The sequence below is a fragment of the Aythya ferina genome (assembly GCF_964211825.1).
Source record: "Aythya ferina genome assembly, chromosome: 7".
In the NCBI taxonomy this organism is placed as follows: domain Eukaryota; kingdom Metazoa; phylum Chordata; class Aves; order Anseriformes; family Anatidae; genus Aythya; species Aythya ferina.
The window spans coordinates 12,153,224-12,177,215 of NC_140302.1; the positions used below are offsets into that span (position 1 = coordinate 12,153,224).

The 23,992-nt window shown below is 35.7% G+C and overlaps 1 protein-coding gene across 4 annotated transcripts in view; it reads right to left on the reverse strand.

The window, feature by feature from the left end:
• RET (ret proto-oncogene) overlaps positions 1 to 23,992 on the reverse strand; it is a 272,365-nt gene that overhangs the window by 98,990 nt on the left and 149,383 nt on the right. For 2 of the 4 annotated variants that reach the window (XM_084525425.1, XM_084525427.1), the window contains 3 exons: positions 13,947 to 14,062; positions 2,892 to 3,041; positions 2,379 to 2,517 (listed from right to left, as the gene is read on the reverse strand). In XM_084525425.1, coding sequence (XP_084381551.1) covers positions 2,379 to 2,430 — 52 coding nt within the window. In that variant the 5' untranslated portion in view covers positions 2,431 to 2,517; positions 2,892 to 3,041; positions 13,947 to 14,062. The remainder of the gene's footprint in view (positions 1 to 2,378; positions 2,518 to 2,891; positions 3,042 to 13,946; positions 14,063 to 23,992) is intronic. The other 2 variants (XM_084525426.1, XM_084525428.1) reach the window with 2 other exon arrangements.

Consider the following 23,992-nt stretch of genomic DNA (forward strand, 5'->3'; position numbering starts at 1 on the left):
TCTCGGTTTTGGTCAAAGTATTCAGTCCAAATGAAAAATCACCCTCATAATAAAGCAAGTGTTAGCCAGATTAAAAAAATAAAATAAAAATCAATTAATCAGCAAGGATTTTTATTAGTCAATCCTGTAACTAATTAAAACCATTGATTGATAACAGACAACACTGCAACAAAGTTATCTCACTTTTAACCCAGCAAAATGATCTTCCTTCTGTGCATATAGATAGTATGGGATGACCTGCTTACAGATAAGTCTGTAACTGCTGACCAATCTATTTTTACTTAGTGGTAGTATTTCCCCAGCTCAGCAGTTCTGACAGATCACAGCTTTGAGTCTGAGACATTTGTGAACCATCTCTTTGTTAGTCACAAATAGCAAAGTGCACATCGATAAATCACACCCTTTGTCTCCTCCTTTTCCCTCCCCCTCACAGTTGCTGCTTTTTCTTGTCAAACCAAGCCAGGCTGAGCACTCCTGAACCATCTCTATTAACCTGCAAGAAATTCTAAAGAACAGATCCTATATAATAGAAAGTGACCTCAAATAATTAACATTTGTGAAGTGGTTTTTATCTGAATTTTATCCAAGGTACATAAATCATCATTCATCTTTCCTCTTCCTGGCAGTGCACTTAGACATAGCAAGTCTTAAAATGATGACATCACCATCCCATGATCCTTCATTATAAGTAATTAAAGCAGTAATATGCCTTTTCTCATCCACTAGTCATCAAGCAGACTTACTCATATGAAATTTCAGGCATGGTGCACCTGAGGTGAACCAAGAGAGCACAGGACTCAATGTTTTTGGTGAACTGCTGCTAGTTTTGTGTGAATTTATTGCTGCTTAGAGAGTAGTGCATGTTAACATGCAGGGAGACTAAATTCTGCTATTAATCCATGAGACAGGTGCTGCAGAGGTAATATGAGGTTCCCTATCCACATACAGTATTCAGGTTTTGACAAGGAAGAGAGGAAGGAAGGAAGGATGGATTTAGTTTAGTCTGTGCCTCTTCAGATTTTGGCTTTTCTCATAAACACACTGGCAAAGCTATCAGTAGTAACATCTGGATAGTATGTTCAGTGACAGGGACAGTACCCAACAGGAACTAAATCAGACTCTCAAGCACCTTTCTGCAAGGACTAATAATGATGATGGAAACTTTCTTGCACTGTTCTAAAAGCTTTAGTCTAAATCAGTTAGCTAGACTGGCTACCAATTGCACAATACCAATCCAACAATTGAGTCAATTTAACCTGTTGTTGGATGAATTTCATATTATTTTAACTCATTACAGTATTTCTAGATAGGCACTGCTGTTTTCTGCATAGCAAAAAATAAAATATTTGTCTTCCATGGGCAATTACAACACCATGCATCATATTGTATTTTAATTCACGTCTCATCCCATTTGATCACCTTATCTATGTATTTCTTTTCAATAGTGATTCCAAAATAATGTCATTTGGGGCAGAATCTTCAAAAAGGCTCTTTCCAGAAATAGTTGCTTGCACATATACAACAGTCTATGCTGCTGGTGCCATAGCTTTATTCATATAATGACTGTTCTGTGTATCTTTTTTTCTGTCCCAATCTCCCACTGTCACAATCTTCCACTGTACTGGCATTACCAGCAGTAGTTACACTACCAAGATCAGTTTGGTAACTGTTACAGACCAAAAACTGATTGCTTGCACTGACATTCCAGCAAGTATGATAGATATGCAAGAAAGAAGGCATCCAGGAAAGGAGGATTATGGTGTCAAAACATTTTTTGTCTACTGTTCTGTTCACAAAAAACAATTTCTGTATTACAATTCAATACTTCCATTGCTTCCACAACTTAATGGATTAAATGACACAGAAATCTTGGACTGACTATTCACAATGTGATTATCTAGAATAACATCTTTATCTCTTTGGCCATCAAGACATCAACTAACTACCTGCACACCTGCTCCACACCTAGTTTTATCTTTCAAGCCTATCTCCTCCTGCCTCCACACGTCCTGAATCCACGCGATGGCACTACACCACACCTGTGTCAAAAGCTGCCCAAACATCAGAACCAAGAATTCAGCAATATAAAAAGGGACATTTCTCAACAAAACTAAATGTCAGTTAGAACTTACCTTGCATCTCTAAGCATGAATATTCATTTTAACTTTCTCTCCAGATGGGCAATGCACAAAAAGACAAATCTGACAGTACAGGGAGGATTCCAGAGGCAGGGATCATGGTTCTGCATCTATCATCAACTTTGATAAGGTCCATGGTACACTTATAGGAAAACCTGTTCCATTTCATCTGAAAACCATTTGGGAGAGGGGGAGCAAAAGCTCTTCCATATGGTGAAAAATGATGAGATGTATACTTACTTTCTCTTGTCAGTCTTTTTAGAAAGGTCACATACAGCACTTTGTTCCACATGCATTTTTCTACAAAGGTTACCCAGTCTATCCTGTTCCAAAGAGGGATCAGCCACAGTTGTCATTCTTAACTGATGTTTGTCTATTTCTAAAAAAAAAATAAAAATAATAAAAAAAAAGTTAGAAAATGTTTTTCTTCATACCAAACCTGCATTTTGCTTGCTGCAGAGTCTAAGATCATCTTGCTTTAACAACTGTATTCTCATCTATCCACAGTGGGAAAACAGTGTAGTTTTCCTTCCTCTTTGTATCTACATTTCACCAGTTGGTAGCTCTGTTATTCATTTGACCTTAGTTTGTAGGTATGCAAACCAGAAAAAAAGTAACTATGGGGTTTTAAGAACAGAGAAATAACTTCTATAAAAAGAGCAAGCAAGTGAACCAACTTGTTAGATTATTTTTTACATTAAATAAAAAACAACAACAAACTTTCTACATGAATATCACAGGAATAATACTGACCTGGAGAGGAGGTAGTAGGCAAGATCTAATTTAGGATTCAGGATACCATAATGGGATCATTTAAGTGCAGGTATTATTAGTCATCCTTCAGTCTCATCATCCAATATTCCAAAAAGGGAATATTTCCACAGATATCCATTTCATCACTACCTGCAAAAAAAAAGATTAGCTGAAGATCATTGTGCTATTAATGATCAAAAAGAGACAAGACTGTTTTTCTGCCTTGAAAAAGAATATTTTTTTCCCTCCTCCTATAGTTATTATTATCATCTCTTAATTAATCCAATAGAATAAGTGGCTTAATTAGTTAACTCTTCCATTTATTTAATCTATTTGCCAAGTAACATTTTTCCTTTAAACTGAAAAGTTTAAATGAAAGTTTAAATGAAAAAAAGTTTAAACTAAAAATTTAAATTTAGGACTGTAAGCCCTAAAGTGTAGTCATGTCTGTATGATTAATGTGTATATTGCAAATTCAAGTATGTACTGAAACTTATAGGTAATATTTAGAATATATATATTTCCTAATTATAATTCTGATCTATTTCCTGTCTGTGTGAAGAGCATTAATAAAAAAGGGGTTTAGATTTCTTTGTTTGAACGAACATTCAGTTACAATTCTGGTTTATTTGTTCAGACTGCTGACATTTCCATGGTCTTTTATTAAAGACCTGATTAACCTGCAGAAAGAGCATGATGTTTGTACAAAGCTTATGTTCTCTAAACCCACTTCACACCCACATATTGCCTTCTGTTAGGGGAACATCGGTAATGTCAGCATCCTGTAGACAACACCTTCAGAGGACTGACCCCATTGTCAATAGAGCATGATTTCTAACACCAAGAACCAGAATATGAGTAACAGAGTGTGTTTGCCTTAGCCTTTGGTCAGCTTCTATGCTGCTGGTATAGTGCAGCATATTGTTCTGAGTGCACACAAAATCTTTTGACCATGCAGCCCTGCTAAGACCTTTACCCACACTGCCATCCACTGTGCTGCCATCCAGTTGCTGTAACAATCAGCTTTCTCACAGTAGGTTTGCTACTTCTAGACAAATTACAGTAACTGAAGCCTTCTGCACATGACTTTCTGAGATGTGCTGGGGATAGCATTCTCCTTTCTGAGCTAATCACTGTTTCCCTGTGTTAGGTGTCTTTCAAAGTGAAAGCACTGTCTGCAGAGACATGCAGAGAAAAAGAACACAACTAAGAAAACTTACCCATGACCATTTTAAAGTAAGCCGCCAGGAAGATCTTGCATCAAATCAAAAACCAACTAGTGTCTAAAATGGCTAATGAAATCAAATAATTTAAAAGCTCAGTACCCATTTCCTGTTACCAGGTGACTCAGACTATGACATCTATGGCATCTAAGTGTCATCACTTCATCTACTATGAAACATGGCATCTAATCACCAGATCAGCAATTATTACTCTTATCTAAGCCAGGTAGGTGATCAACAGTTAACGATTCTAAATGCAAAGTGGATTATTAATATTATACAATACCACGAGGTCTGCACTTCAGATGCAGAATTGCTAACAGGCTATAAAATGCAAGACATTATCCTACCAAAGTCACAGTCAACTAATTTAACTTCACAAGATGAAGCTAAAGGGGGGAAAAAAAAAAAGTAATAGTGAGGAGATGGAATAAGGAAAAAAAGATTCAGAATTACATCATTACAAGGCCAAATGCAATTGCAAACCTGAACTGATTAAGACTACTCTAAACAACAATACCCCAATTTATCAATCTATTTTGCACAAGCGAAATAATCCCATAGCTCATAATATAAAAAAAAAAATAGTGAGGAGTTCCATTTTTCTGGGCTGGCAACATACGGTTTGCATTTCACTTGTGCATGATGTTTATATTATTTCTCTAACTCTGCATTTTCTAGGAAAATGAAGCTGACTACATACTTAACCCCAAGCAAAATTTGCAGATGTGAAAATATATGTACACACTTTATTTTCCTCTGTGCATCTTCTCTTAGTGTGGCCTTGAACATGGAAGACATCTAATATTCATTAACTTAGCCAGGTATGCAAGGAAAGCATGGACTTGCATGTCTTGTGCAAGACTTTTCTGTGAATGCAACGTATTAGTAGAGAAAAAAATTATATCAAAATCTCCGTGAATCATAGAATCATTAAGGTGTGAAAAGACCTCCAAGATCATCTGGTCCAACCATCACCCACTAAATCTCTTCTATGAGATGGGAGTAAGAACGTAAGAACACAAAATTCTGCTTGTATATACACACCTCTTTAAGGTACACTGCAAATTCATGCATCAGTTAATTCCAACTCTGTTTTGTGACTCAAATAAATTGATGCTGTGCCTGTCACCTTTGCCAGACAGCTGTGGGTTCCACCAAAGCCACGCAAGCAAAGACTCCATATAACAGAAACATGAGACTTGGGGGGTGAGAAGGGAATTTCATGCAACTACTTACCAGGCATTTTCTGTCTCTCTGTATACTACGATTTCCCTCTTTAAGCTCCTGTCAATCCCTTTTATTTCCTACATGTCTGTTAGGACCTCAGCTCAACCTGCTTCCTGAGGTGTTAACAGTCCCAGGAGGCAGGAGACAGCATTTTCCAACCAGCAAAGTACTCTGAAAATATGAATCTTCACAGTGTTCCAAACATGAATATTATACACGTTGAAAATACCAGGGTAAGAGGAAAAGATTAGTCTTCAAGGACCAGAAGGACAGCAACCTAAATGACGCAATTATTTAAGGATCAAGAAGTACAAGAGAACTTGGGACAACATTTTTAAAGGAACTATAAAAATGCTCAACTTCCTATGAACATGTACCCTTCAAGATATTTCAAAAGCCAGACTACATCTTTAAAAGTATAAAATACCAAAATAAAAGTTAGTAGAAATTACAATGTTTTGTTTGTTTGTTTTTTTAAGCATGACTCCTGAAAATGCTAGATGTAATATTCATCAGAATCTTACATATACAATATTAATACAATATTGTATTAATATTGTATAATATTAATATTGTATATGTATGTATATGTATAGTATTAATATTGTATATGTATGTACATATGTATATGTATACAATATTAATACAATATATACAAATTACAATATTTAACCACGGCTAAACTTGATCTGAGCCAAAAGGGCACTTGCCTGTATTCAGTTTTGGGTAACATCTATATCAGATTGGCACTCAAAGCCCATACAATGACCTTTTTAAAATTCATTTTTAACATTTGGTTTTATGGAAGTGAGAGAAAACTTCTGCCCAGATGCTGCCTTGTAACACAGAGGGGAAGAACATGGGAGGAAGCACCTCATGAGGCCATACTTGTTATTCAGAAGAAAACAGTGTCTATATTATTTGAAAGGCATAGAAATCTAGAAATCCCTTTATGATTAAAAAAAAAAAAAAAGAAAAAAAAAAAAGCAAGTTATTTTCACACAATTTCCTTTAAAAAAACAGTTGTATGTAAGCCAGGGCATCATGGTATGTCACACAGTTGTGAATTTAGAGATGAAAATGTATGAGTCTTCATAATTTGATGGAATTTATTACTGAAAAGGTTTTTTTTGTTGTTTTTATTAGGGAAAGAACATGTGCTCATGGTCCTGACTGGAACATGGAATGTACACAAATAGCAAAGCAGTTATCACTGATTTCTAGAATAGGGCAGGATATTTTGTGGCATTGTGAAAAGGCTTTTCTTGCCCAGCTGGTTTTAAATGATACCAAACACAAAATCCTTTGGACTTTAATCATTCTGGCAAAGGAAAGAAGTGTTGGAAGAGTTTAATACCTGATTCTTTATCTGGATGCTTTCTGTTCTAAAGATGCAGGAAAATGGCTGTTTCAATCTAGTAACTTTTCCATTTCTAAATTCTGCCTCTCACAGCAACAAAACAACAGCATTCTTCTGCTCAATCATGAAATGAGACTTTAAGAAATGCAATAGCAAACCTTGAAGGGTGAATATTAAAGCTATCTTTCCCTCTGTACAGCCAGAGTTGCAGTCAAACATGCATGAGTTCTGCTGACAGTGCCTTCATGCTGGCTCTGAGGGACAGCAAGCAAAATAACGTAAGAAATATCTGTAGGCTTGTCATGTGCTAATATCCTTTTGATAATGCAAACTGTTAATCCTAACCCAGGTAAAGAGAAGAAAAGAAATTGGGTTCTTATCTTAAAGAGTCCACATTGGCCAGATGAACATTTCAAGGTCATCTGGTATTGCTATAAACAAAACAAACCTGTTGGCTCTATTATATTGCTGAAATCCCATCTGACTGACAGCATTTTCACCAAACACAAGCAATTTATTTTTGTTTTAAACTTTAATTAAGTATTATAGATTTAAGTGAAATTAATTAATAACTTTAAAGTACACTGACCCAGAGAGCCAACACCTCAATCAGGTGAAGCCTGGGGAAAGGAAATGCATGAAATAAAATGAAGCTGTTCAGTCCCCTCAATCTCACCCAGTAAATCAAAGAAAAGAATTTTTATATTAATTGGCAATGAGTCTATGTCTAGTCTGACTGCTGACACAGTTAGCCATAATAATAAAAAACATTTCTGTGGGAAGTGAAAATGCAGTTTGAATGTTAATAATGCCTTCATTTTCTGTCCTGATTGATTTGTTTGAATAGTATTCAAGCAGCAATGTCCCTGACTCAATTGCCTATCTCAGGAGAATCACAGAAATCAAGTAACTTATGGGTTGGTAATTTATACAAGTGTCTCTTTGTATATGGAGTTCCATTTCAGAGACAGTTCTGGAAAAGCATACTGGTGATTAGCTGAGAAATCACTGCAGAACAAGTTTCAAATTCTGAGCATTTTTCCATTGCACATTGCTTACTTTTCTCACAAATAGATATTGCTTAGCAAATACAATATGGAAGAAAAGGATCTTTGGTGCAATCGGGACAGTAAAATTACTTTTGTCCTCTAAAATTTAGAGTATTCAGACTATTTTCTAAAAAGAATTAAGAGAGCATGTTCTGACTGTCTTCCCCAAGCAAGCCCATAAAACACCAATTGAGTAATCATAAATTAGTTAAATCTCTCCCACATCAGGCTCAATTTGCTGATACATGCAAAAAGCCAATGCTAGTGAGCCAAGCCTCTGTGTATTAGGTCTGTATTTTGTTATAAAACTTTGCACCACATATTTCAAGTATGTTTAAAATGTTTACATTTCCATTTTCCAAACAGCTAAAGAAATGTGGGTGCACAAATTCATTATTAAAAGCAGCATTTTTAAATCTTCTGACATTAAAAATCTTAATTTCAGTGTTTTCTTCATATATTAAATGTGAATGACCACTATTCGTGAAGTTCAGAGAATTAACTTTTGCATTATACATCTGTTAAAGGCCTCATAGGTCATTTGAGTTCTTATTAATATGGAATAAAAAGAGCTTAATAAATACAATCCACTAATAATTCTTCTTACATTACCAGAGTCGTCATTTCCATACAACGTACATTTTCAAACAACGAAGCCTAACAGTCAAAATAAATCATTGAGGATTTGATGGGTTTTTCTCCCCTACGGAAAGCAGCAGTAGTAGTTCAAAATACAACTCCATCTGACAGAGATGTGTCCAGTAGATTTGGAAAGAAGAGCTGAGCTTGCAAAGTTTGGATATTTCATTTTCTAGTCAAATGGGAAGTAGATGCCTCAAAACAATAGCTTTCATACCTTACAAGAATGAAAATCATCCACCTGTGCCTTTCCTTAGTATTAGATAACGCTGTACATTACAAACATTACAGATAAAAGATTTAAAGAAAAACTTTTGAAGTAGAGGGATGGCATGCAGTGATATGCAGGGAAATCCCCGTATCTTTTCTTTCTGAGGCCAGAGATGGAAGGGACAGATTGACTAGAAAGAAGTTCCATACATGAAAATTAGAAGTAGAACGGAAGCAACCCTTATTGTAAAGAATGTGAAAACTGATAGATTATTTTAAATTGTCTTTGCTAAAATCAGACTTTCAGATGCTTTGCCTACCCCCCTCTTTGGGGGCTGAGCATCAACAAGTGCACTGCTGCATACTTGGAGTGTTGAATTATGACCTACTACAGCAACAGTACACTTGGCATCACAGCTTCACAAATTATAAATTTATATTCCTGAACAAATATACAATTAAGCAGAGTTTTTCCAAATGGCTCTAGAGGAGACTTGGGATTAAACAATAATGTTGACTGATTTATCCCTGACTTCCCTTGATAATATTCACCCTGTTTTCTAAGTGCTGCTAGTCATTCATGTTAATAAACACTTAAAATATGTCGAAGAACCCTCACACCTATTTAGAATGGATACTGTAGAACATGAGACGATGAGCAGGGCTTAATTCACACAGCAGTCATTTTTCAGTAAACCGAACTGTTCTGGGAACAAGCTTAGGGTCCTCACTGCTAAGCAACTCCTGCATCATTCCTTCACTTCAGCAACAGAGTAGTGATTTACTTCCAGCATCCTTCCAGAGACAAATGAAAGGCTGGCCACTCTACCATTAACATCAAACACCACATAATATGCGATGTTTCTAATCAACATCATATAATATTAGTCTCCATAGGACAGAAAAGAAACAAACCACTATAGTCACAGAGGGCAGAGACACGTCAGACAAAAACAAAAAAAAATAGTCATTGATAGCAGAGAATTCTGTTAAGCCACCATCATTTAGAGTGTACATTTAGTTCCACGTACCCACTTCAGTAGGAAAAAGTGTAGAAAACAACCATGAAGGGCATGGTAGCAATATCTTGATGTGTTGGCATCAACAACATCAGTAAAATCCAAGGACCTGGATCTTTAAATGGGTGCTCCACAGCATTGCTACAGTTAAGCAGATAGGGCTGTGCTGTCTTTACGCTTGCTAAGGAACTCTCCTTGGAGCTGAATGCTTCAGCTATAAGAGGAGGATATGTAGTTAGCTTTAACTTGTCTCATTAACAAAGAACAGGCAAACTTATGTGTGAGGCAAGCATAAATGCCAGAATTCAGGCAGCTAGCTGAAAACAGCAGATTTGTAGTTGCTTGTCAGCAAAGACAACAGAAGTAAGACATACTCCATACTAACAGCAAAATGGGAGGCTATGAGCACAAATATTCACACAACTTTATTAGAGGGAGAAATACTTGAAATATTTCAATATTCTCAAAAAGCACTTAATTCACATTTCCAAAGGAAAAGATTTTCACAGAAGCATTTGTCTTTTACACCCACAATTAGTATTTTGTGAACTATTTTCTAGAGGCATAAAGAGTAGATACTTAAAACACTTACACCTCACCATGTTCTTTCTTTAGGATAAGCAATAATTATTCATGCCTTCAGTACTCCTAAGTGTAGCACAGTTATTCAGATAACATGCCTATATAATCCTTAGAGCATACACTTGAGATATGATGCACAAAATGCTTAAAATCTTTTATCTAGAGATATTATTTATTACATGAAAAATACCCCTTCGTATGCAGATCGATTTAAATCCTATGCAATTAAAAAAAAAAAAAAATAGTTGTTCTCTCGATAAACCCTATGGAAATGAAGTTTCTCTCAGCACACTACTTTTGTGCTGGTAGAAGGTTGTACTTCAAATAAATATGCTACATCAGTTCCATGCCTCCTTCTCTGAAGTTTTTATTGCTAGGATTTCATTTGCAAAGTATTTGAACACAGTACATAACTCAAGCAGGTTCTTGTCAACATGCATTAACACCTTTTACTGCTTCATTTATAAGAGGCATTTCCTCCCTGCTCCCTCCATAGCATTTGTATTGAAGTTCATTATTCTACAAGTTGCATTGATGTTGCTGTGTGAAGTTCAGACTTAACAAAGCTGCTCATCTACATACTGCAATACTTTAAGTAGTTACCTATTGATTTTTGCTTCTTTAAAACCATTATAGCTGCTTCTATATTTTTGTTAAACACCCAATGTAAACGTAGAAGATGGCACATGGATGCAACAGTTCTGCAAAGAACCTCATAAAGTTTTAAAACTATCTAGCTCAATTAAGAGAAATGCATTTCCTTCTTTTTCATGTAGAACATGAAATAAATTCCATGTCTTAAGTGAAATCCCCTTTTTTAAAGAAAAAAAAAGATGCACACTGTGAATTAATGTATCATGTTCTAATCAATATCACAAAAATAGTTGATTTGTTTTTCCACATTTAAGAACTTCTAGAAGTACAGTAGCCTTATGGCAATTTCTGGACATAAGCATTTTAAAAGACATGTTAGAACTACTCAATTATAAAATCAGACAGCAGTATTTTTAGCAAGACCTTTCTAAGCAAGCCATTTAAGATATATTACACATAGGTGCCCAGAGTCCTGTCATATATCTTGAGCATTGATGATATGTCTGCAAGAATGCTTGTAGTTTCATATCAATTTTTCAAATTTTATTAATTGGTTTAATAGTCCAGCAACACGCTTTTTTTTTTTTTTTTTTTTTTTTTTAAGATACTAGCTATTTTGGCCTTCAAAGTTCATCATTTTATTAAAAAGTTATTTTTTTAAATGGCAGCATGACTCTTAAAAGACAGAGATTTTTAGAATTAGTCTTTCTTTAATGCTCACCTTAATACTGATCTAAAAGATAAGAATATTTGGATGGATGAACTCCAGCCATTATGGCTTCAGATAAGTCTATAGGCATGCATTTTCCCAACATTAATACAAACCCAGTGTCTTTCAGTTTTCAAAAGCTTGCTCCTGATTTGATGTCTTAAGGTGGATTCATTCCCATCTGGTAGACTAAGCACCTTTTTGCATTATGAGACGTATTACATTCAGTAACTTTCTGAAAGCTTTTTAAGTTGGCTGCTTTTTGTGTTGGTAGATTAACTGCCAAAATTCTCATTTGGTGAGTAGTGAACATTGCTAGTGATATTTGCATAATCAGTAGGCAAAATTCAGGTCCTTATTCGTGCGACTGCATGATTCAGTAGTGATTCGTCTTCTGGCTAGTTTCTCAGTTTCATCTGTGCTTTTGAAAAATAATAGTACAAATTGTGTGCAACAAAATTTAAACCTACTGACAGGTTTTATTATGAAACCTACATTTGGGCCCTTTAAAAACTTTCATCATTATCCTAAGCTGAGTGAGTGTGAGCAGATTTATGATTTTGGTTGGAAATGATGCTGAGCTCAGAGGTTTCATATCATTTAATGTGAAACCAGGCAAATCTTAGCAATTTTGGATTACTTTTAATATGTACTTTTGCAAAAGTTCAAACATGAAATGCAAAGGAGGGCTAGAGAGAGTAAGAACAGACAAAAGACTACGTGAATCTCTGGAAACAAAGTGGTACTTCACCTTTCTTGAAAAAACGGAAGAATGTACACAGGTGGAATACTCAAGAGTTGCAAACACTATGTAGATTGTAATTTTCACAACATTCAGTCTTGAGTTATGTTAGTATAACTCAAGGTCCCCTGGTCATCAGCTTCAAATGACCAAGGTAGCCACTGTACGTTTCTGTGGTCAATATGATACACAGTCTCCTTTTGCTTAAGTGCAGCATGCTTACAGCCTTGGTGAGTGCACAGAAGGATATTACTATTACAGGTTCCTATGGAGCATTAAAGCTGTACTCTTCTCGGAGATGATGGTCCCTTCACTACTGATATAAAACCAGCCATTGAAGTAAAATGCATGACACAGGAGATGAGATTTTTGAGCAGAAAAAAATGGAATGATCCCACAGTGAAAAGGCAAATGCCAAAGAGAAAGGATATGGGACATGAAATGCAGGAGTGGGAAGAGAGCCATTAAGTACATGAGGCAGCTAAATTCCAGAAGTTGAACATGGGTGTCTAACGTAGGTGGTAAGGCAGATCACAAGTGATGGTTCTGAAGACATAAGCACTACTAGAAAAGGCAAACTAGAGGATTCAAACAGTGATCCACAAGAACCTTGTCTTTAACATGTACATTAGAGAAGGCTGGAAAGAAATTGCATAGTACGCAACACATAAGGTCACTTCAACTTAGATCTTACTCTGACCAAGGTCTTAGTCTGCCACCCAGTAATTAAATGCTGGATTTCACAAGTGAGCAGAGGTTTAAAATATTTTCTGATTCTCAGTAGTATTTGCTGCAGTGATTCTAGATACTTTTGTTAGATATGTAAATGTATTGCAGTCTTCTGCTGCAATAGCTATTCGGTTGCAATATTCTGCATTAAAGTACAAGTAATTTACTATTCCTCACAAAGGACCTTGTTCTTTATAACATCTTTCAGTAAAAAAAAAAAAAAAAAAAAAAAAAAAAAAAAAAAGTCTCATGTTCATTTTGCATACTATAATTAAAAATAAATAAATCAATTTTTTCTCAGCTACTATTAACCAATTCAAGTACACTTTGATGAAGATTTCTCTGATGACTACTATGGCTACTAGTAAAAACATATTATAAAGTAATAATAACAATGTTTGTTAAAGACTAAAGGATAGACTTCAGGCTATTGAGTCTGCTTTTAAAGATTGGTTTGTTCAACTTTTGATAGATTAGCTTAGTTTCTGGGATTTCTCTTGAATTGTGTGAACAGGTTCATAAATATTTCTGTTTAAAAGGTGGATATGGAAGTCAAATATTCTGAGTTTGACAGGAGGGAATAATATTTTGTTAGCTTCTTTACAATGTTGAGAGAATCCATATGGAGGTCAGACTTCTGATTCAGAAGCACGTCATTTTCCCTTCCTAGGCAAACCAAAGACTGGTCTAGAAGTGATATGGGTGGTGCTAATTTTCAACATTGTCTTCAACAGGAGGAAGAAAAACAAAAACCATAAAGTATAACTGGGCAAAGACTAAATGCATCCCTGAAGGTATCTGCCAAACGTGACAGTTTCATAATGTCAACCCTCCATTCAGCACTAATAAATCTAATTTCTAGCTATACATAACATTTTCTACTATATTTTCCCCAAAGTATCAAGACATGCATGCTGCAGCTAGGCAGTCTTGAAGCTAACAAAAGTCTTTGGATTTGAAAGCACTTACCAGAGATTTATTTTCAACAGGAATAAATCCTTGACTTTGCATGCACTCAAACTAGGGCTGCCAAAATAATCCCCTCAGGGAGAACCACCAGGAAATGGGTCCACGACAAGCAATGTCTAGTGTAGAAATCACAAAAAATAAAGAATGAGGGAAGAACTAAGGCATCAGCACACATACCAATCTTCAAGTGTCGTTATTGATCGGATAATCAAAAAGTGCATTGCTCAATAAGGACAGCAGCTAATCTATATAGTAGTGACAGGGAAACAAATCTAATTTTAATTGTGGTTCTTTTGCAACATGAGAATTAAATATATAAATATATATATATATACACACATACACACACACACACATATATATATTCTTTTGTAATTTTATTAGCCCAGATAAACGACACTGATGTAGAAAACAAATCTAATGTTATCGTGGCACAGATATATACATTTATCAGAGGTTATCACATAAAAATTAGAAATGTCTATTATTACAAAAAAGATCTGTGCAGTTTAATCTCAATTCATGATTCTTTACTGCTGAATAGCCTACACCCTTTCCCCCTCTCAAGTCTACCTTTTAGATTATCAAGCTAATAAACTTTCAAAAAGCCTAATTCCATACCCAAATCACATTCTTAACTTCTAATTAGCTAGGTCACTTCTGAAATTAAGATATAGCTCTTACATTATTTTTTTCAGTCATTTTTTCCACTGTGTTATAATGTAAAAAATTAAATTACTGATCCTTGCTTCTATTTTACTTTTTTGAATGCTAGAGTAACAATTGTCATTCCATCACTGTAGAACCAAGCTCAGTTTCTGTGTTAGCATTTTTCCTTTGTACTGATTTTATCCAATAAGTAATAACAACACATGACAATAAAGACCATTTAGGCTTTTGAGATGAAGCACATACATTTTTTACAGTGTTTATTTTATGGTTCTACTACTAGTGAGAACTCTTATTTCTGTGGTCTCACTCTACAGAAATAAGTTATGTTTTTAGCCAATATTCCTTTTTTATGAAAATAAAATAACAAAATACAGTTCAAAAGATTCCATATTTTTCAAGACTATGAAAAACAACAAGAAAAATGAAAATAAAACACAAAGTATTTCCACCATCTCTGGCTTCATAAAGCATTGCCCATTACTCAGGTGCACACAAAAGACATTCAGATCACTTCTATTTACACGCTGTAACAAATATTTAGCTATTTTTTAACTGCTCACATTCTCTCTTCCACTGCAAATAATTGATTTTATTTGCTCATAAATGTCAATCACTAGAATCCTATGGTTCATAACTGAAGTTACTACAAAATAAGTGTTCTGAGTGTGGATATTTTAGATGGATTTAGTGAAACTGTGGTTGGTCTTTTTCTGGGGTTTACTCAAGCTCAACCTCTGCCCCCAATTTAAGCAAGCACTGGAGAACGTTAAGAGAGAAAAAAAATTAATTTGTGACTACCTCTTAATTCTCAATGTTAGGTGAGCCAAGAAGCAAAATGAAACCTCTCAGTCTAACACACACACAAGACTATATTCAGTTTGTAAAGCTTCTGTTCTCTTAATTTATCTATTTAATATTAAGCTTTTCAGTAGAATAATCATTGCTTTCTATGCCTACCTGCAGCTGCTATGAAAAACTCGGCCTTAATTTTCCTCTATCTGATCACATATTAGCATAATGTTAATTTGCTATTATTATTAAAACCATCAACAGGAAAAAGTCCCTTATTTTTACAGTCAACATGATACCAATTCACAAGACAAGTGTAGATTCGTATTGCTATTGATTTTACCCATCAGCATCCATAGACATCACCTGATATTCCATAAAAATGAAGCAAGAAAGCATGTTCTATGCTGTTTCAAGATCACATTCAAGAAGGATATTCAGGAATCATATTCTAAAAATTGTTAACACCCTAAGTAATGGTCTAACCACAGATGAATCCATACTTGCACATGAAGCAATGTATAGATTTCAAGAGTCACTAGGGACTCATCAGTGTGATAGATAATTTTTTGGTGGAGAGAATATATGGCTGCTTTAATCCTCACATCATAATGTAAGATTGAAATTGCCAGTTCTGTGCCAGTTTATGGCAGCACTGTTATTCAGCAGCTTAAGGTCCGATCAGCTATTTCAAACTCTCTCTTGGCTGTAGCTTGAGAAGAACAAGGGAAGACACAGAGAGGCAAAGGATACTTAAAATAAATCTTGGCTAGTGCAGTGGCTGAGGAAAGAGTTACACCACTTTATCACATATCCTTTGTACGATGTTAAATCTAAATTAATTAAATAAATCAGTTGATGAAATCACCCTATAAATGTGACAGCACATCATAATTCACTGCAGCTGCAAGAGCAGGGAGCAGATGGAAGACGTTGGATTTTTCTCTGAGCTGAAGTGCCATTTTGCAGGTCCAATTCTATTTCTTTTAAGATTACTACAAGTGCATGTGTACAAAGGGCCTGATTCTGCAGCTGCTCCTTGCACAATACTTCACTGTCAGGAAGTTTTCCACAAAAGCAAAGCAGCTGCAGAACTGCACCTTTCACATTTCTTTCTCTCACAGGAGAGGAAATCCTGGCCTGTGTAACACCAGTGGAACTGAGGACAAAAGTTGGCTTTAAGTTTAACTGTAATCAATTAACAAGTGAAAGGATTGTCTCTGTTGTCTTCTTACATGGTACATTAAACATTTCTTTTAACAAACACATCCGCATCCTCTGAAGTTCAAGCTTTAGTACCAACAAGCGATCCACATTTGGTGCATTGCAGGTGGCATGTCAAACAAAAGTACTTGCTGTAGGCTAGGTAAGACTGAAAGTTATTAATTCACCTTTAAGCCATACAAAGTGAACAAGGAGAAAGGGAAAATAGTACCTCAGCCAGGAGTCTGCGCAAGTAGATTGACTGCACATGGAGCTGTGAGCTGCTTGCAGTGTCTTGCAGCTTGCTAGAAACTGCCAGAGCTGCCTTGCTCTGTATTATATTTTTAAAGAAATAACACAGCGATGTGGGAAAAAGGGTGTGGGGGGTATGTGTGTGGGAGAAATAGGCAGCTCTTTGACTCTATTTTCATCTTCTGGATTCTAAGAAAAAAGGCAGAATGCAGAGCAAAATGAGTTGTCTTGAGGAAACCAGCATGCATGCTGTGCCCTCTCCTGTGGGAGACAGTTATGCTGAAGAATCAAATAAAGTTGACTTGAAATAACTTGTAGTCACACAAAAATCTATCAAAGGCAATACAAACCCTTCTGTGCATTTTGATAGATTCAGGTTTATGTTTTTGTTGTTGTTGTTGTGTTTTGTGTGTGTGTGTGTTTGTGCGTGTTGTTAGTTTTTTTGTTTTTAATTTTCTCTGAAAATCATCACCAAGGTCTGATAAGCAGCAAAGTTAACTTCCAAAACATCAGACAAATGGGAAAGGAAAACTAGGGAATCTGGATCATGACCATATCTGGATACCATGCTATGACAAATGGTAACAATTCATGTTCTGCTCTTGCGAATACAGACCCAGGCTGCAGGAAGATTGGGATTCATCTCCTCTTCTCATTTAAAGCTGGTCTCAGAAATAGAGTTTCACATTGATAATATATTATGTGTTCTCATGAGTATCTGCCTAAACACTAAACTACTGAAGATGGTAAAAGATTAAAACACCCCTATTTACTGAGAGCATCACCTGATATTGACTTAATGCATGGACAGAGCTCAAGCTATAAGCAGGAAGATGGACAGATCTGAAGCTATAGGCAAGGAGATGGTCTTTTTCTACTGAGGTGTCTGGACATGGTAACTATACTGTGCCTCCCACAGTTTGATGACAGACATACATGCAAAGAGAGGTAATGCATTTATCCTAAGGTGAACATTAATCATGATTGGAGTAGTTAAAATTTCAAGAGTTCCCAGAAACCAGATTAATAGAATACAGTCAGAACAGAGCTGAAAAAGTTACATGATGTTACTCTGCCTTCACACACAGTCTGTCACACTTTTAAACCTGATTTTAAAAGTCTTCTGTACATCATTGTAGCTGCCACTCATTAGGTTATCATTCTTTCTTCCTATTCTTCTTTTAGGCATATTTGAAAGCTTATATTTATTAAGTAATCCCTTACTTAAGACCAAGAGTGAATGTTTTATCTACACTAACTTTACAGCCTTAGAACTACAAACCACAGGTCCAAAACATTTGCTTTTATATTAATTTTCAGATCTCAAACAATTACTAGATACTTGCAGCACATTTATATTGGAAGATTAACATTTATATTATTCCTCTAACACCGGTAGTCCAACAGCCTATTTGTCAAGATCAGGTTCAAACACTAATAATGCCTTCCAGAGAGTGAAACTGCTTAGCAAAATATCTGTTATCTGCTCTAGATAAAAGACCTTAACTGGTTGCTGAGAAAGTTCTAAAGAGCATATGGTGTGCAACAAATTTATTATACAGCTGATATTATTATACAGCTCATGGCAATATAGACTTCTTTGTTGTTGTTTTTGGTAATTTGTAATAATCCTTAGCTGTCTGCTAGCTTGCATGTAAAAGGTGAGTTTGCTCCTCACACAAACTGGCTTCTCTTGAAGGTAGCTGACTTTGCTCAAAGCGGTTGTTCATAATATTTCAACTAAACACCACAGACTGAGGTCCTCCAGAAGGAAATGCCTGTATCACTCCTGTATCCCAGAACCCTTGGTGGCAAAAATTTACTAGAGTATTTTTCCCCTCATCTCTCATGAAAAGGGACACAACAAGCCTGGTAGTTTTTCACAGAAAATATCATTTAGTACTTAACCAGAAAGAAAAGCAGCTTCTACCCAATAACCCGATCAACGAACGTTAATCTCTCTCCCCCAGCAATGTCTTTACTTATTAAGAGTCTTAAAGCAAGAAGGTTAATATTAGTTACCACATACATCACAAGCTACACAATAATCAGTGTTTTTATAGGCAAATATATACAAATACTCACTCCAGCGTTCAAGTGTAGTATTTACTGCTATGTGACTGCTGTGAGCTGAAGAGGAGTTTTGTAGACTTACGAGTCTGTTTTATCCAGGAATAACAGGTGATTTGAGATACAATCTTTCCCTCTAAACCTTTTAGTTGCTTATGCTGCCATTGTAATAACACAACCACGGGGCACACAGTCTTTATTTCACAATAGTACTGAGACAACAACTGAACTCATAAATCTTGTATATGACTTTCATCCCATAGCAGTTCTACTTCACTGTAGAAAAAGCTTTACTGCAGGATTCCTTCATATTCCATAATATTGATTTCAGGTTTTTTAAATACCTAACCCGGTAGTTTCAAATTAAGCAATGAACACTGTACCGGATTTGTGAACTGTCTTAATATGACGAATAGTAAGAAATGTCTCTATCAGCCTACTTAAATAAACTTTAAACTTTACACAGTACAGAATGAACTCTTTCTCACCTACAATTGCGAGAAATATTAAGTATCTTATTAACATTACATACGTCTACTCATCATTATGACAGAAAAACAACATGATCATATTTACAGCAAGAGTCACAGCTGTGGGTGTCCCTTACAAAATGAAATTAGTTTTGATTTTGTGTCATGACAATGCTCGTTAATGACAAGTACTCTAAAAGGGCAAGATCAGACAATGGTGGCAGATCCATGAATCATTGCAACAACAACAAAACGAGTAACTTAGTGATGGTCTACACGCCTCTCTCCTCTAGCTGACTTCTCACATATATTGACTCTCTCTGCCCTTCAAGGAGGAATCCCATGGGTTATAAGGAGTACAGTAAGTACATATATTAAACCACCAACAAGGAATCGGCAGGCTCTGCTGACCACCTGAATGACTGATATGCTACGCAGATGGATAATATGATAAAAGCTAACAAAAAGGCCTGAAAGCAACAAAAACTGCACATCGTCCTGTGCTGCCTCAGTTTTTAAACTCATGCTAGAAATTATTCTATCATAAATCAGCTAGGTATGAGGAATAGCTGAAATTGCAACATGAGTTTAAAATGCTGTATTTTGGAATAATAATTTCAACATTTTCTGAGAAGCTTACATCCGAAAATGAAATTACTTAAGTTATAAAATCTTCAAGGCAAGACTAAGTTTTGCTCTGTAACTGCAAAATGTCTGATAAATTCCTGGGAAAGAGATGAGTAATAAAAATTACTGTGATTTCTAATTTCAGATGCAAAATTGGAACATTCAGAAATCCAGGCAAATCTACATATTTTTATGACACTGCAATAACCAGAATTACTTAGTTTATCAACACCATAAGCTCTCTGACCGTACTTAATTCTCAAACCTGTAAAAAAGTTTACTGTCCCTACAGGACTGATCTGCTGTCTCTTCAGTGAGTTTCACGCTTTATAGAAAATCTTTCATTTTAAGTATGAGCCCTTTCACTTTAAATACTAAACATATAGTAAATCTGTTTTATTTTACTTGAGACACAGACACCACTAAATAGCAGTTTCTGAAATGTATGTACATGTCTGTCTTATAGAAACATATTTCTCAAATTATGTATAGCCTCAAAATAGAAAACCTATGGTTAAGATTATTATCATTTCATTACTGTGCTGAAAAAGAACAATAAATTCTGAACATTTTGTGCTAAACACTCGAGTAGAAGATATAGTACATAAGATAATCTCCCAAACTGTAAAACAATTTCAAACAAATATGTGGCCAGGTTCTGAGGAGCCATCATTTCCTCCTCCATCGATAGAAGAGACTGTGACATTACAGTTTCCAAATAGCTAATGTTCATGTCACACTTAATGAGACAAAAAGGTTCAATGCAAAAGGTAATTGCTTCTGCTGAGTAGGAGTGGAAGGACTAAACGAGAAGGGTGTTTTGCTGGAAGTGTATGCTGTCCCAGCCCAACTATCTTATTTCTGTTCATATATTCTTTTGGCAAATGAGTCAGAAAAATCCATTCAGAAGGTGAGAAACTAATTCAAGGAGAGATGCAGGCTCCAGCAAACTTTTCAGAGCTGCTAGGAAATTGCTGGTAAGAAATACAGCACTCAGTGCAGTAACAACCCTTTAATAAGAGGGAAGAATGACAGAAGAGGAATATATGGCACTGTCTAGGGCTATTTCACATATCAGCTAATCAAAAATAATTCCACTGAAGTCAACCAATATTTGTAAGTATAATATAGAAGTAAATTGGACAAGCATTAGACTTCTCCTAAGGTTCTAGTTATGTGTTCATTTCTCATGGTGACAGTGCATATTGAATTGGTCTTGTCACTCTTCCTTGTCCTGCCAACTGCTTATTTCTACATTATTTCTACAATACAGAGTTACAACATGAAGCATTTTGTAGTGTTGGCCTCTGAAAAGCATTTAAGTAAAACACTGCATATATATATATATATATATATATGTGTGTGTGTGTGTGTGTGTAAGCATATATATATAGATATATATATGTGCTTACATTAAGCACATATATATATCTGTGCTTACACATAAAGCTACATGATGTGGAAGAGCAGCTGGACTACTCAAATTACTTAAAAAGAAGAAACACAATTTTACCAGTAGAAAATAATTTTTAAAAAGCAACATAGTCCCCCTCTTCCCCCCAATACAAATGACTTTTTCTATTGATCAATGAGTATGAGTAGTTTTTTGGAAGTTAATTTAAAATAGACATCTAACTTTCTCTGACGAGCTACATATTCAATTTCACATATTACATGACCTTGTGGATCAATGGCTCAGAAATTTTCCTGTTTGCTGTAGTGAATTGTGCCCCGCAGTCTTGTTATGCTATGGCTGGGCAGGAACACGGTGTCCAGCTTGCCAGCTCGGTGACAGATGCTATTTGCAGGGATGTTGATAGCTTCTAAAGAAAATGCCAAATTAAGTGCACTTGGCAGTGATTACCTTGACCAAAACCGTGGGAGCAGCTCCTCACCCTTCCTCAGAGGTACAGAGGACTCTCTGCTCCAAGGACTATTTGAAAAGGGGAGGATCTCCAAGGAAAATTACAGCTTATTTCTGTTTTAGGAGATGCTACCAGAGTTACGATCTTTTTAAAACTTCCTTCAGCCTCTGCCCAGCTCCTTATAAAAGCACACCGTGTGTGCAACTTGTGTTTTGTTTTGTTTTGCTTTTTTTTCATGCTGAGGTAACTACGATGTTTGCCAACTTGCAAAGAGGTAGTGGCATTGATTTCAGTTTCATGTTTAATGGCTGTGATGCAAGTGGCACCTGCACACCATGGCGCAGAACTCCCCTGGCACTTTGGCCTTTGACCTTTGGCCAAGGCACTCTTGGTTCTAAATGGATCTCAGCAACCTCCTATTTTGTGGAACTGATTATTTGATAATGAATATGGAAATATGGGACACTAGCAGAATATTAACATAATAAACTATAAGCCAGATTTTCCTAAATTCAGCAGTTGCTGGTTGAAATATCATTTCCAGTCAGGCAAAAATATCGCAATACAAACTAAACAAAATAAAAGCACAGCCAGCCTCTGTTCCCTTTTAAAAATTGTAGTCTTTCAATCTTATGGAAAATGAAATTAGTGGTTTTTGTTGGCTTTTTCATTTTCTTGTTTGACATGTTTTTTCCCCCAGAATATTATGATCTTGCTCCCCCACTTTCCCCCTTTCCCTCCACACTTGTAGCTTTTATTTCTCTTTGACAGACTGCTAGCTGGGTATCAAACAATCAGTGTTGATTAAGTTTATAAAAATGGAGTTCCTCATCTTCTAATCAATATTTTTGTTGAATTGCAATACTATAAATTTTCCCAGCCATTTACTTTATTCCCCTTCCCATCTGAACTAACCCCTCTCCAACTCGTAGTTAGAAATGTAACCTATTCATACATTAAAATGATCTATTACCCAAATCCCCTGTGTGCTGTTTTCTGTAATAGATGTTTAAGTACCATGTTTTATATGCACGCACAAATGCACATGGATAGATAAATCACTGAAATCTTTTTGAGGTTCATCCCATTGAAACTACACATATTTTGTAATCCCACCCAGAATAATTTAATTAACCTGAGACACAAATGAGCATGTAAATCTTTAACTTGCTTTCTTGCAAAATAAAAATGCTTTTAAAATCACCTTAACATCCCAAAACCTGGAAGAAAAAAAAAATGCAGAAGCAAAGGAATGAGCAAACACTCATGTATTGTAATAATTTTTCTTCAGATCAATATGCATTACATTTTTCTCTCTATGCTGTTTCCAGTATTTTTCTCCTTTATAAAACTTCACCCACCTTGCCATTGTTAGATTCAGCTGTGACATGAATGGGAATGCTAGACAAGCGACTGTGTTGCTACTTTCTTAGAAGCATGCAACATATGAGGTACTAAAATATTAACTGCTCTCCCTACTTCCCTCTTACCATGCAAACAGGCTCCAGTCCACATTATGTGTCAACAAGCTCTCACACAAACTCTGGATGTCAAACCAGTTGTGCATGCATCTGGGGTCACTATCATGCTTATGTACTATGAAGTATATGACAGCAAATGACATACCTAGTCATAAATACTGTGACAAGTACATCAACAAGCTACCAGTTTTAGCACCTGATTAACTGAAAAAAAGATTGAGTCACAAAAGATCTTTTTGTCCTTTTGACCTATTTTTCAAGAGTGTTTATACTGTTGTCTTTATTGCTACACCTACCTAATGCCATAACTTCATAGCTATATAGGTCAGGAAAGGGTATAGAAACCCTTCTTCTGAACATGTTTTAAGAAGAAAAAAAAAATGTTTCTCTTGCGCAGCTATGATATTAATAGCCCCTAACATTAAAAAGAAAAAAAAAAAAAAAGCTGCCTTTTATGATGACTCTATTTGATTAAGTCACCTATGCTATATGTGCTGAAGGAAAACCATAACAGCAGCTCGAGTTGAGGGGAATAAGCTGTTACAAAAACCACTGCCAGCAGTAAAACAGATTTTTGACCTACAAGTGGTATGTTAATCTACTGGGATATCACTACA